The 16275-nt window shown below is 44.5% G+C and overlaps 1 protein-coding gene across 1 annotated transcript in view; it reads left to right on the forward strand.

Annotated features, from left to right (window-relative positions):
- Positions 1 to 16275, forward strand: part of DCC (DCC netrin 1 receptor) — an 845884-nt gene that overhangs the window by 612406 nt on the left and 217203 nt on the right. The window contains exon 9 of the mRNA XM_088453001.1: positions 3251 to 3405. Coding sequence (XP_088309127.1) covers positions 3251 to 3405 — 155 coding nt within the window. The remainder of the gene's footprint in view (positions 1 to 3250; positions 3406 to 16275) is intronic.

Here is a 16275-nt window from a genome sequence, read left to right on the forward strand (position 1 = left end):
GTGTTGGAGAAAATGCTGCAAATTGCACTTATAGGAAGTGGGTTAGCGGGCGCAAATGAAGCAACTATTATAGAAATGCCTCCTATTGGCCCCGCCCCCTCCCCATGGGCTGCGATTCCCGGCATTATGCTCCCCATCCTGCCAACTTCATTAGGAAATGGGCGGGATGTGGGCAAAACACCCACTTTTCCAGGATCTTGGGGGACTACCCGAAAACTTTGGAGTCTCCCGCAGGTTCCGGTAGAGTAGGTAAGTATGTCTTATAGGCAGGGGCGTTTCTAGAGAGGAGGGGGCCCATGTGCAGTCTCCAACATGGGCCCCCTCCTCTCTGTCCGGCGGCCGGCAGCGCACTGAGCTGTGCGCGGCCAGCGCCGGAGTTACAGACTTTGGGCACTAGAGTACACCCAGAGTCTATAGAGGATGCACTGGTCACTAGGAAAATGGCCGCGGTGGCCATTTTCCCTGTACTGGGCATGTCAAACGACAGGAAAATGCCCGCAGCAGCCATTTTCCAGTCGTTTTTTACAGCACCGGACCCCCGTGCCGACACGGGACTCCAGAGAGGTAAGTAATTTTATGGGTGCAGGGTGTGCAGTGCGGGGCCCTCATGGACCCAGGGGCCCGTGTTCCCCGCACACCCTGCACCCATTATAGATACGCCCCTGCTTATAGGTATAGGGTGGGGCAGTACACGGCACAGAGGAACATTCTGTTGTGGGTGCAGGGTGACCCCATTGACCCATGAACATGTGTTCAGAGGACTACCGGCACCTGTTACAGATATGTCACTGCATTAATAACTTTTTCACTCTTCTGTGTAGAATTTAGAATGTCAGTCTACACTTCCCTCTGTCGCTGCCTGTCACTAGAGGCACCAGGACCTTTAATATCTTTCAGACTTACGGACTGTGACATTATACAGCGAATGTCTTAACATTGTATTCACGCGCACTAACTGGTAAATCATACATTACGTCTTTCCCCACCAGCTCACATTATCAATATTCCGGCAAGTTGGATGCTGGTGCTTAGAATACCGGTCACCTGTCAGAATCCCGAAGGTATGTAGCGGGGATAGGGGGAGGGTTAGCGTTATGGATAGGGTTAGGCACTAGGGGGAGGGTTAGGCACTAAGGGGGGGGTGTTAGGTTTAGGAACTAGGGGAGAGGATTAGGTTTAGGCAATGGGGAGGGAGAGTTAGGGGTAGGAGAAGGGTTAGGATACCTACCAACAGGTGTCGTATCCTAACCATGTCGGGATCCTGTCGTCGAGAGTTTGACAACGGAATCCTGAGCGCCGGAATCCCGTACCCAACCCTTTCCTAATGCTATCTGTAAAGAGTATTATACATTAAGAGGAATAAGCTAAAAGAAAACGATAACATAAAAAAAAACTAAAGTGATGGGAGTAATATTTCTTTACTTTTGAATAATTTTTGTGCTCTCTGGGAAACTTTTAGCACCAGCTCAGTTGCATTCAGAGAGTGGTAAAATCCTACTGACCTTGCGAAAAATGTCCTTTTGTGTTCTGGAGATCGTGTCATGTCAGGCTTTGTAAGTGAGATCAAAACTTGCAAATGATATAGCGGGATGTTCATTTTATCAAGGCAAAGCAGCTATTAGATGTGAGGTGACACTATGGATTCCGTCGCCTACTGTCACTTGTTACATCGGATGGAAGATATTACGTATCTCGGTAGAGAAAACATTATTCAAAAGTAATCATGTCTAATCTCTGGTAACAGATGCACAATCCTCATTCATTCTATTTTATTTATTTTCCATTTTCTTCCTCTATCGAGCGTTTGAAAAGACTAAAAAATACTTCACGTCCTATTTTATTGTTCGCAGTGCGCTCTCATCCTTTCTCTATTTTTTTATTAAATCACTTGAAAAGATATTAACAAGCTGAGATCTCCTGTAGGGTACGTTAAGATTTGAGCACGTGGGAAAGTTTGATAGAATGGTAATATTGAGCTACTTCCATTTTTTTTATATATATGAAACAAAAGTGCATCTGGTGAAAGAAGACCTAAATAGTAGAGTTCTACAAATGGGTTCTTCAGTGCTAATACATTTCATACGTTATAATTTTATAAATGTAGCAGAATATAACCTCTTGTACTGTACCAGCAGCTAATAGAAACAGATTCTCTAAACGGATATGGTGCCAAATCGATGGGCATAGGTTCGACATCACCAGCAATGCCAATCAATATCATGTCTTGGTTACATTAGATGTTGGAGTCCTGGAAAACCAAGGTGACCAACACTTGTTTGCCATTTGTGCATTCTCCTGCTTGGTAACCAGCAAGCAACTCGGTCCATATCACTTGGGTAGACAAATCTGATAAAGATCCAATCCACTCAGCAACCAGCTGGAACCATCATGTATCTTATCAGTAGAGCCAGCTGTAAAAGCTAAAAAAAAAATACTAACCATCAACATCTATGCAAAGTTTAATAGTTTGTGGTGTTTCTATACAATATTAAAGAAAACCTGTAAAAATGAGGATTGTTTCCTTCATATAATCACCCTAGCTACCTACACTGATCAAACTGCTGTTACATCATGTTAAGTATTGTGCGAATACCATGGCAACCACAGTCACGTGACCTGTGATGTAGTAAGTAGAAATGTATTAGCACTCCCCCTCTTTCCAGTATGCATGACTCAGAGACCAGGGGCCAAATGTAATAGGGTGAGAGTTTAGAACATGTGAGAGTTTAGCAGTAAAACTCTCACACTAATACATTGATCTAATTGTATTTTCAAACACCTGGATGAGAGTTTAAATAATGAGGGTTTTTTTGAGTCTGAAAACATGCGAGTTTGCATGTTCTGTGACTTTTATTACATTGGCTGAGTTTAAAAATGTGAGAGTTTTCTCTCACATTTTCCAAACTCTCACTCTATTACATTTGGCCCCAGGTCTACTCATGAGCGAGCTCTAGAGTCAAAACAAAATGCTTCTAGCTGAGAGACATTTCTTTACACAAGCTGTCATTTAAACTTCCCAAAGGGAGAGATTTTATAAAGGGAACAGTGAGTTAGATGAAGAGTTGCCAAGAGAAGCTGGAGAGGTCACCACACTTAGCCACGCTCCCTAGTTCTGGGCCCTGTATGATCTCTTGGTGGCCCTGGTTATACAACAACTACAAAAACTCCACCTGTACAAGATCTTAGCCATGTTGCACACTTACTGTTACTGTTTTCCTTGGTGGTGGTCTGACTAGCTGCTTTCTTCCAGGGAACGGGCACTGAACACGTCACAACCGGTTGCCTTGCAGCTAACAGTGGGGAATCTAAAGCCAGAGGAGACGTACTCTTTCCGTGTTGTAGCTTACAATGAATGGGGACCTGGGGAAAGCTCACAGCCAGTCAAGATTGCAACACAGCCTGAACGTAAGTACACAGATATCCATTTTAATCATTACTGAGATGTCACTTGGTACAGAAGAAGCACACTTTGGATTGGTTTGGCCGTGTATTAGTTTTTATGAAGAGCCTATTATTAATTATTAATTATCATTGTTTATTTATAAGTCGCCACAAAGTGTATGCATCGTTGTACAAAAATTGCAATAAGATAAACAAAATTAATATAAATGTAAAAGGGATATAACAGACATAAAGGGCAAAAAACCAAAGGGAGACCTGAGAATTGTATGAGTTACAATTCTTAGGGAAGCATTCGGAGTCGCTGTCCATGGTGCTGATTTTGAGTCAGACAGGCCCAAGTGGCGAGTTTTTGCAGGGGTATTCAATATGGGAGCGAAAAGTCCGTGCTGGACTTTTCGCTCCACATCGGAGATTTTCCTGAGATAAAGTATCGGGCGCGCGCCCGCTTTATCCCCGTATTCAATATAAAACCTACGAAAACGGGAACCTGCGAAGTGGGATCTGCGAAAAAAAAATGAAATTTATCTGCAATAAATTGTAGGACCCCCCTAAAACTGTAAAAACATGGGGGATCACTATGGGTACCCTCGTTTTAGCCTTTAATTGAAAGTTGGGGATTTAAATAGCCGCAGCAGGTGTTTTTTTTCCGACATTGAAGAAGTGATGCAGAAGAGCACTTAGGTTATTTTTTTCGTTTTTTTAAGTGGTCCCATCAAATTTGGGGTACATAAAAATGGGTACTAGCATATTTTTATGTCCCTAAAGTAAGTTTTAAAAAATTCTGCAACTATGCACCTGCCGCTAATAACCTATTCTAGAAAACACCTGCCACATACATGCAGAATAGCCCTGGACCTATTTCCCTATTGTTAAACACTTTTTTCTCTTTTTTTTTACCCCAATTTTTTTATACATTTTTTGGGGTGTCCCTATTTTTTTAAAAAAATTTTTTGGACACAGTTATTTTTAAAATGTAATTCCCAGGGGTGCAGGCTATTTTTTTTAAGCCTGCACCCCTAAACCCCAATTCTGCACTTTTTTTCGCCACCTATTCAGTGGTGAAAAGTTATCCCCGTTTTTTTTCAAAGACTTTTCGAACCTGCGAAAAGTCTTTGAAATTGAATACGGTGTAAAACCAAAACCTGCGAAAATGACGTCATCGGTGCGAAAACATTGCAAAAACTGAGTTTTCGCTCCATATTGATGTATGCATGCACAGATGAGAATTTACACACTTTTGCGTTTGCCCGTCCTTTTCTGAATCGTACGGAAACTCCGCCAGATCTGTCTTCCAGTGAAATTGGGGTTTTTAAAGGTCGGCAACTGGGCAGCATCAATGCGAGCGAACGGAACTGCTCTGAGTTGTGTTAAGGGAATGTTGTGGGCTCTGTGCGATTCTTAGTCATATGTATGGGGAATGGATGCCAAACTCTTGCACCTAGCATGATGATGGATGCGGCGGCTGGTATAAAATCAATGGACGGCGTGGGTGTCTACTTTCACACAAACGAGCCCCCACATTAGCCCTACGGCTTCTAGCATTGGCATAAGGTAGTAATCAGGCTTCCGCGGAGGCCCGCAACTAAAGTCACTTTGTGTGCGACTCAGAATCAGCCCTACATGGCTGCCCCAGACAGGAGATCGGGAAACAGCCGGTGAGAACCAACAGGGTGGAGGGCCCTGCTCGTGAGAGCTTACAGTCTAAAGGGTTACGGGTTAACTTGGAGGTGAAATGCAGCAAATAAGTTTAATATTGCATCTATGTGGATTTAAAAAAGTTCTCACGCTATTTGATTTGTATTATATTTTGCATCACTGCTATATTATATCACTGGGATTCTGTCAAATAGAATGGTAGTTATCCCAAACGCATTCCTCAGGTTATCCTACAGAGTTGTCTTGTAACTGTTTCTCAAAGTGGTTGTCCGCTGTGGCACCCATGTCTAAAAATCGTGCCCCCTTCACACTACAAATGGGTCCTTACTATGGGAAACCCCCATAACACCTAAATTCAGGTGCTTGACTGCATGTACCATCATGCACTAGAACGATGTACATGCAACAAGCTCCACTGTAGAGCTATGAATGGACATATCCCACCTGCTAGAGCCTCAATATGAACTAGCACTGGTCTTCTTGGGGGTGTTAATAACAGAGGTGTGATGTTTTTATTTTAGCTTGATCCCTACAGTAGCTGTTGGCTCAACTTTAATATAACTAAAGTTCTGAAAGGAATAGATATGCTCCTGAATCAATGGCAGTTTCTTTGCTCATTAAATACATACAATGTACAAAGTCTACGCTGTTTGATCAAAGTTGGGTAGATTTAAAAAAATATATATATATAGGATTATTAGCAGTAATGCTGTGCTTTCATGATGTGATTATTGACAGTACACTGTGGTGTGTTTGTTGGTTGTGAAAGGAGTACAAACCCCATCACTTTTCACAAAGCTTTAGTGCAAATCCAAGGTACTGTTATACTGACCATCTCTAAATTAAACCTCTGCGTATCAGTATGCAGGATCTTTGATATTACACCTGTACTAAAAATAAAATGTCCAGCAGAGTGAACAAGGTATGGATTACATTTTTATTGTATTTATTCTTTTATACTCCTGTTTGATATCCCCTTTCTAAAACCAGTCAGCTTAAACCATTGCTTATACACCTAGCAAAATGATATCATAAGGTTTAACAATTCTGCACAATGGAAAATCCGCCAGTAAAATCCTTTTTATGTGAAAATCCTCCATCTCCTCTTTCTAAAATTATTGGGCTTAATTTACGAAGCAGCGGCTTTCTGGTGAAAAATTTAAAGCGGCACCCATAGTCAGCTTTACACTGACTGCAAGTGCCGCTTTAAATTTCCACCTGCAACCCGTCGGCTTGCAAAAGTCGCAGCTTCGTAAGTAAAACCCCGTTATATTTTTTTTATATAGTATTTTAAATAAATAATAGTCATCAATATAAGAATTGGATGGAAACATTTTATTTTTCTTAGTGGAAGATTAAATCTTTACAAACTCGCCCTTCTCGCTTTGCTTTTTATAATGTATAATTTTACTAACGTCCAATAAGTCGTCCTTTGAAACAGTGGAGACAGAAGACGTGCGTAATCTTTTCATACCACATACAGGGAGCAGAATAATCGCTTATTTTCCCATTTTGCACTTCTTCAGAATGTCAAAAGAATGCAATAATTAAAAAGTGAATCATGTTTTTTTAATTTAACAAGTAAACGTTGCATAATTTGTTCTTTGGATAAAAGTATTAAAAAAAAATCATATACTAATCTGCATTTATATTCTTATTTTCGCACATCCAGGAGATTAATTGTACAGCTCTGTGGCATATCTTGTCACTTTATTTAATGTTTAATAACACTGATTATTAGCAGAACGAGCTACTTATATTTATTTGCTTTTGCACAAGAAGATAGAACTAAATAAAACAGTTTAAACTCGTGTGCTTGTGTCTGCCTAATCCTTTTGACATTAACATAAACACGGTCGTTCTATTCTGTAGGGTGTAGACATTTCATTTCGTTTTATTTAAATATAGAACTCAGGGCTTTTATAAGTGACAGGTCCCCTAGCGTTATATTCTTACTTTATTATATGGTGCCATCTGAAATATGTTGTGCTAAAAACTTAGCCCCGGTTCACCTATAAGCTAACATTTTATCCGGCACGCTGTGCTCTTTCCCAGGCCGGCTTTCGCCAGCCGACACAGCTCTACAATTTATGACCTCTAGAGAAAGTTGGCCTCTTAAATTGCCACACGTGCAATGCATTAAATGTGGAAGCACTATGACGCATGGAACTGCACTGTATATTTATATGATATACGGAGGGTGATCAGCCAACTATTGATTTTCATTTTTTTATTGTTCCACTTTTTCATGTTGCGTCTACAGTTCTTGGATGGTTAATTAAACTGTACCTTTGTATTATATTGGCTGTTTGGATTGATTGCCTTTTGGATTTTTTTGTTTAGGTATATGGTAGTGCACAGGTTCTCAAACTCGGTCCTCAGGACCCCAAACAGTGCATGTTTTCCATTGCTCCTCACAAAATCACAAGTGCAATAATTACCTCCACCTGTGGATCTTTTAAAATGTGTCAGTGAGTAATGAGTACACCTGTGCCCCTGCTGGGTGACCTGGAAAACGTGACCTGTGTGGAGTCCTGAGGACCGAGTTTGAGAACCTCTGGGGTAGTGTATCCAAACCTGCTTACACCCCACTTTGACACATACAGTAGTTGTACATACAGCCTTTTAAGTTAGAACTATTTATAGGCCAACTTGCATGAGGTGCTTTAAAGGAAATGCTTTCGTTTTGTATCTAGGTGGTCCTCCCAGGGCACCTACTCTCCTGCCCTTAGGAGTCACCTCCGCAATCTAGAAGGTCACTCAGGTGTGTGGCGAGGTGGACAAAACCTATAGAGACGCACTCTGTGCATTGATTTGCGACATGTCGAAAGTCCGACCTCAACCACTTTAGAAGTAATCATGTGATGGGACTTTGGAACTGTCTTTATGGCTGCATCTGAAGTTAAACTTTACATTGGGCGGAGTGCACCTAGATATGTCATTTTCCATTGGAATGCAACTCGAAGGTGCACAACAAGGTGAAGGCATGTGCGAGTGGTTCCTCCACCCAGCGTGCAAGACAGAGGGGGCGGCAACCTCACAGACCCGGTGGCACCTGTATTTGGTTTGCAGGGTGCCCGGACGCCACCCTGCAGCTTGGAGAACCAATAGAGAGCTGATCAGATGCTCTCTTTGAACATGCCCGGTGCTCTGCTTCCTGATCTAGGCCCCACTCTCTGTGATGTTATGATATCACATGTGCAGTTAGGCAAAGGGACCGGCCCAGGGCACATTAGTGCACTGCTATGGCACTGCCCATAAGTATAGCCCAGATCTGGAGCAGGCATCAAGTCCTTTTGTGGAGTGAAAATAGCTGTGTGATCCACAGAGAGAAACATTGCTAAACATCTGCTCTTGAGTAATCTGGCTTTACCAAAATCAATATGGTCCCTGCATTGATACATGAACTAGGGGCATTGGAACACCGTCATTGTGCCCAGTTCCTATCATCGGCTAGTCCAAACCTCTATACCAAGTGCTGCCATCTTCCTTTCCAAATCTACAGCGTTGGTAGAAGTTGTGATACCCCAAAGTAGCATCTATTGATGAGTAATTTCTCACCGTTCTAGTCGTACCTGTTTCTTCTAGTTTTCCACGCCACGGCAGAGAGGCAGGTGGTTCCCAAACAACAACACAATAAATGACACGATAAATAAAATAGTGTTTACTTTACTAAGTTAGAACTCTTCAACAACTCTTGGTCTCCTCAAGCACACAGTTAGCAACAACACTTAAATATATATCACAGTATATAGCACAATATAATATATTTATGCAATACTTTACATTTATATTACATCACCAATTCTCAGGAATTACTACTTCCAGTTACTAAGTTGGTAACCATACATTATCTTGCTGTGCTAATAGTTAACATATAAGATATAGGCAATGTACCCACACAAAATAATTATAACTATCTAAGAATGTCCCCTGGCCAGTTATAAACATTGGTGCAAATAAATGGTAAATCTACTACCCGGGTTATGTGGACTCCTTTGTAATTATGTTCTGGTGAGTATGGGTGACATTAGGGATTGTCCTCCTGTGATAGTCTGGTAATGCAGATTTCATTGTACACAGAAAGTGAGAGCTGCCACTGTCTGTGTTGCTCTGTATAGGTATTAACCCTCTCCTGAGGTACAGTTGGAGCTCAGCACTATCTATCTCAGCAGTACTCACTGAGGGCCTGATTCAGACCCGCTCGGAGCGCTGAGCGCTCGCAAGCGGGTCGATGGTGCCCTAATGCGCATGCGCACGACGGAGGGAGCTCCGTCGTGCGCATGCGCGAGACCCGCATAGCGACAGCCGGGTCTCGCACCAAAGGGGACGTGCTGTCGATGTTGATTGACAGCACGCCCCCTTTGATGGGCGTGCCGGGGGCGTTGCTGCACGCCATGGGAACGCCTACCGTCTGGGGCCGGCCCCACTGACATCACTAGTGATGTCAGTGGGAGTGCTTTTGGCTCTGATAGAGCCAAAAGCACTCCTGGGCTTGCGGCAGCGAGACCCTACCGCAGGGTCTCCTCGCAAGCCCGATGGTCGCGATGGTCATGACCATCGCGACCATCTTTTTGGCCGCTTGCATAAGCTGTGGGTGGTCACCCACAGCTATGCGAGCGGCCAGGAGGCCGCTCCATTTTTAGGTAGGAGGGCCCTGATTCTGGTCAGAGCGTCCGACTCTGAATCAGGCCCTGATTCCTTGTTTTCAGCTCAGCAACACTTTCAGGCTGCCAGTCTGTGGAAGCCAGGACTCTTATGAGTGTCTCTCCAGGGTCTGCCCCCAGTTATGCAGCCACCTCCCTGGGTCTGCCTTGATGTGCTGTCAGCAGCAGGGACACAGCTGGATGCCTGTGTGGCAAGAAGGGATGGCCAGTCTTAGATACCAGCTCCACCTGGTCTGTACCTCCAGAATCTCCACCTCACACAATTCTGGTCTCCATCACACTGCAGCGCTCTCCCCCAGCCATCCTGTCAGCCAGAACCTCAGCAATGCCACTCCTCCTTCCCTAGAGGTTACCTCAGCTCTGCCATGATCCACTGCCACCTCCAACCGTTACTTGCATCACCACCTGACACACTCGTGTGACATTGTGCGCCTGACCTCTTGAGCAGTTGCAAAGACTGCTGGGAGTTGTAGCCTGCCTGTGTAATGCATACACATGTCAGCACAATCCACAGTATCAGCGTAATACTACGCATAGCGGGGTATTACAGTTGTGCATCTGATTCTCATGGCACCACCACAGAGTATTGTGCAGTGCCCCTTGGGCCGCTTTGCACTTTATAAGCAAGTCCTATAGTTTAATAGGCACTATCACCATATAAAACGCCAGCTGTTCCTTTTTTGGAGTCACGGATTTCCAATCGATGCACTGGTCAATAACATCACCTAAAGCTTTTTAGTCTGTCATCGCTAGCAATACCAGTGAGTGTGATGGATGCACCTCGATGCATTGTGGGTCTTTTCAGCTCCAGCGAGGAATAAGAAAGGGATGGTTAATGTATCACCCGGGTAATCACTCAGTGGAAGGGGGCTGCTTTGTGAAGTAGCATTGGAGGCTGCTCCGGTTTTCCCTGCAGGCCTGTCTGCACCCAGCTGTTTCCAGCAGTCTTTCTGTGACATGTATCCATTCAGCAGCACAGATTGCTATACAGGAGGATGGCAGAGTTTCAAGAACATTTGGAATCATTTTAAATGACGAGCAATCAGGTGCTGCGTTTATACGATGCTAATCAGATTAGCATTAACGGCTCCTCTGTCGTTCAATTCGGAAATAGTATTGCGTTGTTTTTTTCCTCTTCATCTGAGCATTTGTTTATACATCACAGGTGTCAGATTGATCATATTTTGTGGGGGATTTATTTTTTATTATTTAAAATCTTATTGAAGTTTTTTAATACTCCACAAGTGAAAAGCATTATCATGCATTATTTATTTATTCGACGTTCCCCAATTGGAGCCAGGGCTGGTGAGAGCCCAGGTTGGCCCCGATAATGGGTTATGTGGGCGTGGCCATGCCCCATGGATTTACCTGTAATGTAGCAATGTGTTGCAGGTAATTTGCGCTCTGAGGGGGGGTTGTGTTCATGCCATCTTGGTGAGCGTTTTTACACGGCTCCTGCAAGCCCAAGCCCCCTTTTCTGTGCCCCTGATCGGAACTTCCAATCTCATTTCCCTAGCACAAGCACAGAGGGCAATTTGGGGCCTGGCGCAAGCGGTAATGTTGTTGGATCTTGCGGATATCAGCATAAAGTGCATGCGCCAAAGGAAGAAAGCGGCGACTGAGCATGCACTGGAGCAGGCATGGCGGGGTTAGGCTTCCGCGGGTTGGTGCACGGATTTACAGTATACAAGGCCGGATGCTGGCATTAGCATAAAGAAGTATGTAGGTGGGATACGTCCGACTCTAAATTAGAAACCAAATCTAATGTTTTTGGACCGTGGGAAGAAAGCACCATGGTCACGGAAAGAACATACAAACTCCATCAAATACCAATCTGAATGGATTCTGTCCCATATCATATGTAGCAAATTAATTAAGATGAAAAATGTTTAAAGAGAAAAGAAATGAAACAAAAAATTGTAACAAGAATTCCTGGTCAGACTATTCCAAAATACTAATAATTATGGCCATTTGGATGCTTCTCAAATTGAATATTAGTAAATAAGAGATTTGAAGAGGGATTTGAACTTTCGATTTGAGTCGGTTTGAGGTGAGCCAAATCGAAGTTCAAAACGAAAGTCAAATCGACCACTAGTAAATTTACCCCTATAGCGTTTCAAAAGCTGAGCTTGCCTCTCCTTGCAGCCTGAAAAAAACAACCACTCAGGTTTCTGATTGCAGGTACACAGGTCCAAAGTACATGATTTTAGCTGTTTTTTTTTTATACATATCCAAAACCAAAACACGTGAGGGTGGTTTTACAAAACCTAAAACCAAAATACGAAGATGAATTCAGATCCAAAACCAGAACAGTTACAACTGCACATCACAGGCATTGCCCTCATATCTCCCCTAGTTGAATCAACCCCATTGTAGTGACAATACCCACTTTGTCACATGACTCATTTGGCAGTATTACATTATTCAATTCCTAAAAGTCCTTTAATGGTCCTTTGTGATGGTCCCTTGTACTTTGTGATGGTCCTTTGTACTTTGTGAATTGTCCTTTTAAAACAACTCTCTCCCTCCATATATCTGTATTCTGTGAGTCTCTCCCCATCTAGTCTGGGGGACGGGGAGGAATTTGACTTTGATAAAAAAAAAAAAGTAAGTCCCATTAGGGGCCAGCCATGTATTTTATAAAGGGCATTTGCTAAAGTGAAAATGTCCATTAATGCAAGCCACACCTATTCATGAGTCTTACATCATAGAAACCAGGGCCATAGAGAGGAGTGTGGGACCGATGTCATCTACCAGGTCACAGACACAATTGCTGCCATACGAACTCTGCATCTGAGTTGCAGGCTGCCTGGAATAGCAACCTGCGGCTGGTAGCACTGCGTAAGTGCCGTGGCAGCGTTCACACCATGCAATCCTATGGATCACGGGTGCGAATGCAGCACCTTTACCCGGTCATGGGCGCACGACTCGTGGCATACGTGGCGGGATTTGTTGCATCAGCGGCAAAGATACAAGGAAACACATCTGTAGCGCTGATTGAAACAGAAGACTTTCTACTTCAATAGGCACAGCAAAGGCCGTGAAGTACTAATCACATAAATGTTACTCCCGCTTAGCCGATCAATGGACCAATCAGGCAATGGGACACTAAAGAAAATTGGTAATGTATTTATTTTTCTCCTAAACTTATAGGGACCTGGAAGCAAATACAGAATAAACTGGAGTTACACGTATGTCATTAATCATCTCCCTAATCATTCTGAACACAAGTAAACAGGGAAATACTGTATTGCATATATGCATTTTATTAATCATGGTAATTAGAAATGTGAAAATGCTACATTTGTCTTTCCTGCTGAAAGAGTATACACAATGGGTTCTGATTGTGAAATGAAAGTTTAAAGTAAGTAGATTATTGGCAATTCTATAAACATAACTCAGCAATCCCAACTCATCTGTAAACCTTGTTTTTTGTTTTTTTTTTCATTTCGTGTTCATTTAGGCCGACATAATCAAATGGGATTTATCAATTAAAACGAAGACAAGAGATCTCATTTCTAGAGCTTTACAGCACGCTAGATTCATTCTTAATTGAAGTCATTCTCAAACTTCTGCTCCATAATTTAATGTGGAAATCTATTTGTCTTTCTCTATTTATCTCCGGAGTCGACAGATTCTGCCAAGAAGTTAATGAGCTTCTTATCTTTTAAATTCTGAAAATGAAAGAAACTTAATACAAACTGTGACTCAATCACTGGAGAAGTATTGTCCTGATCCGGCAGACAGATAGGGGTACAGTACATGGCTTTTTATCGGCCGCCTTATAAATAATATCTTGCCATGAGATTAAAGACTCAGGAGCAATCACTTGATGGCAAAAAAATATAACGCTGTTTAATAAGATATATGGTCACATCTATACAGTGTCGGACTGGGGCATGAAGGGCCCACCGGGAAAATTCAGTGGTAGGGGCCCATGCTCAAGGGGTGTGGCCAGCCGCCTAAGACACTTGACTACCCATTAATAAAATCTTGATGTACAGTAGTTTCTATAGAAGGAAACCAAGCCTCCATGTTGATCGGTGGTTCTGTTCCTCCAGGTCATTGACTGTCTAGATAACAATCTATAATTTGAGGTCTGGAACCGGACACCTAGAAGAGGAGGGTGGGTCCACAGCAGCCTGCAAGTAAGTGACACTGTCTGTGTGACACATTGACACACAGACAGTGCGGTGACAGAGACCTCCCTTCACCGAACTGCCGCCGCTGCCAGTAAAGGGGAATAAAAAAAAACAACTTGTAATACAAACGGTGGTGTGCTGCGGGCGGCCCGGGCCCCCTGCCATGCCTGGGCCCAGGTAATCTTTAACCTCTTCCCCCCCCTCTCAGCGCCCCTGTCCATACCCACTGTGACAGGATCACCAGAGATGGCGATAGTGAGCCATGGATTCTGTGTGGGGCTGGAGGGATCCACCCACACAGGGTAGTTAAACTAAGTTTTGCCACACCTAGGGGCTGCCTTGTGGAGAGAGTCCAGGTGTGGGCTGATGAGAAGGCTGACCAGACAGGCTGCCATTGGAGACAGACTAAGTGAGACTGTGGCAGCCCAGTGAAGCTAAGCCAAGCCATTGGGGGCCAGGGGGCCTGAGTCCAGACCTGTAGGAGGCAGGAAAGACCACATACCTCTCAGTCTGTGTAACGTAAAGCAGCTAAGGTACAGGCTAAGGAAGCCAGTGTCCATACCTGCAGGAGGCATGGAGGACCACAAGATAAACTTGGTGTGAAAACCAGGCCAAAGCCTGTGATAAACTCTGCAGGAAGCTGAGAGAGATTTTGGACTTTGGGCCCGATTCACACCCGCTCGCTAGGAAGCTTTCGCACACAGCCAGGCGATTTTTGCATTCTGCGCATGCGTACGCATCGCAGTGCGCGTGCACGAACCAGTCCAGGTGATCGGAAAGCGTACACTCGCTGTGCATAGACTGCTCAGCCGAGTGAGTGACAGGAGAAGCCGTTTGTTGGTCTATGAAAACGGGGGAGTGGAGGTGTGAACGCAGGTGCGCCTGAGCATCTCAACGCCGTTTCAGAGGCGTGCATAATTAAGATGCAGCATCATAGTACACGTCACGTGGCTGAATATGACACTGAAGTGCAGTACTTGCGTTAGGGTATGGTCAACCACAAGCGCTGCGTTCACTTCCGATGGTACCAATGGTTGCATACACATCCTGGAGATGAAGTGTGCAAGTGGGCATCTTAAGACAGGCTGGTGGGCGTCTGCATACGCATGGCGAGACCTAGTGGACGTGCTTATGCCTTGCCGTGCGATCGCCTGCCTTGCCGTCACTTAGCCGAATTTACATACGCAACTAGCGAGCGGGTCTGAATTGAGCCCTTTATCTGCAGACTAGCTGCCCAAGTTTAGACAGGGGTGAAGAAGTGAGTCAGTGCCCGAATGGGGCTAAGCATTTGTTATTTTTGTTTCCAGATTTATGCTGACAGTAAAGCACTTTTCTTTTATTTATAATCTGAAATACTATGTGTGGACCCTGATTGAAGCACCTAACACTGCACCCAGGGGCGGATCTAGACTGTTCTATTAGGGGGGGACGATTTAATGATTAATGACTCCTCTTTCCTGTACTGGCACCTCTCCTTTCTGGTCCTTATGCCTCCCCTTTACAGTTTTTTGTGGCCACATTGATTATTACAATGTATATATTTATGTATTCGCTATGTGTGAATACACCAGCAGCCATCTCCCTGCTCCCCCTCCGTCCTCCCCCAGCCATCTCCCTGCAACCTCCAGTCCTGTCCTAGAGCAGAAGCCATCCTCCCCTTTGTGCAGGGGCAGAAGCAGCCGTCTCCCTGCTCCCCACTCCCCCAGCCATTTCCCTGCCTCACTGCCCCAGTCATCTTTCTGCTTCCCTGCTTCCCGAGGGCAGCAGGAGCCATCCCCCCTCCCCTCTGTGTAGGGGGCAGTATAGCAGCGGTGTAGGATGGAGGCTGTAACGTCTCCCTGCACAGTGTCAGTAGCGCACAGACACTGACTCTCCGGTCAGTCCTGCAGCAGGGTGCGGGAGCCAGCTGTGCTCTCTCCCTCCTCAGCCTGTCACTGACACCCCCCCCCCCCCCCCGGATCATGGACTGAGCTGAGCAGGCTGGGTTCAGCCTGTGCCGTGATCGGAGCCAGTGTAATGTGCTCCCCGCGCATTACACAGGCTCCAATCACAGCACAGGCTGAACACAGCCTGCTCAGCTCAGTGCATGACGCGGACTGTGCTAGCGGGGCGATCGCTCCAATCGCCCCCCGCCCCCCCCCTGGATCCGCCACTGACTGCACCTCTGACACTCTGCCCAGCTAATTACCCCAATAAATTAAAGGGAGGAGAGTTGGCAACATTTTAGTAACATCCTAGAAACATTGCTTCGGTCGGTGTGTTTAGCCTACAGGAAATAGGTTTGAAGAATAGGAACTGCTCTTTTTTTTCTAAATTCTAGTCTACTTTGATATTAGCACAATAGGTTTAGAAAGAAGGTGTTATTTTAAATGCAGATTGTGGTAAATATGCCACCAAGGCAGCATGGT

This window comes from Taudactylus pleione, unplaced genomic scaffold (genome assembly GCF_031769625.1).
Source record: "Taudactylus pleione unplaced genomic scaffold, aTauple2 ptg000562l, whole genome shotgun sequence".
Taxonomy (NCBI): Eukaryota; Metazoa; Chordata; class Amphibia; order Anura; family Myobatrachidae; genus Taudactylus; species Taudactylus pleione.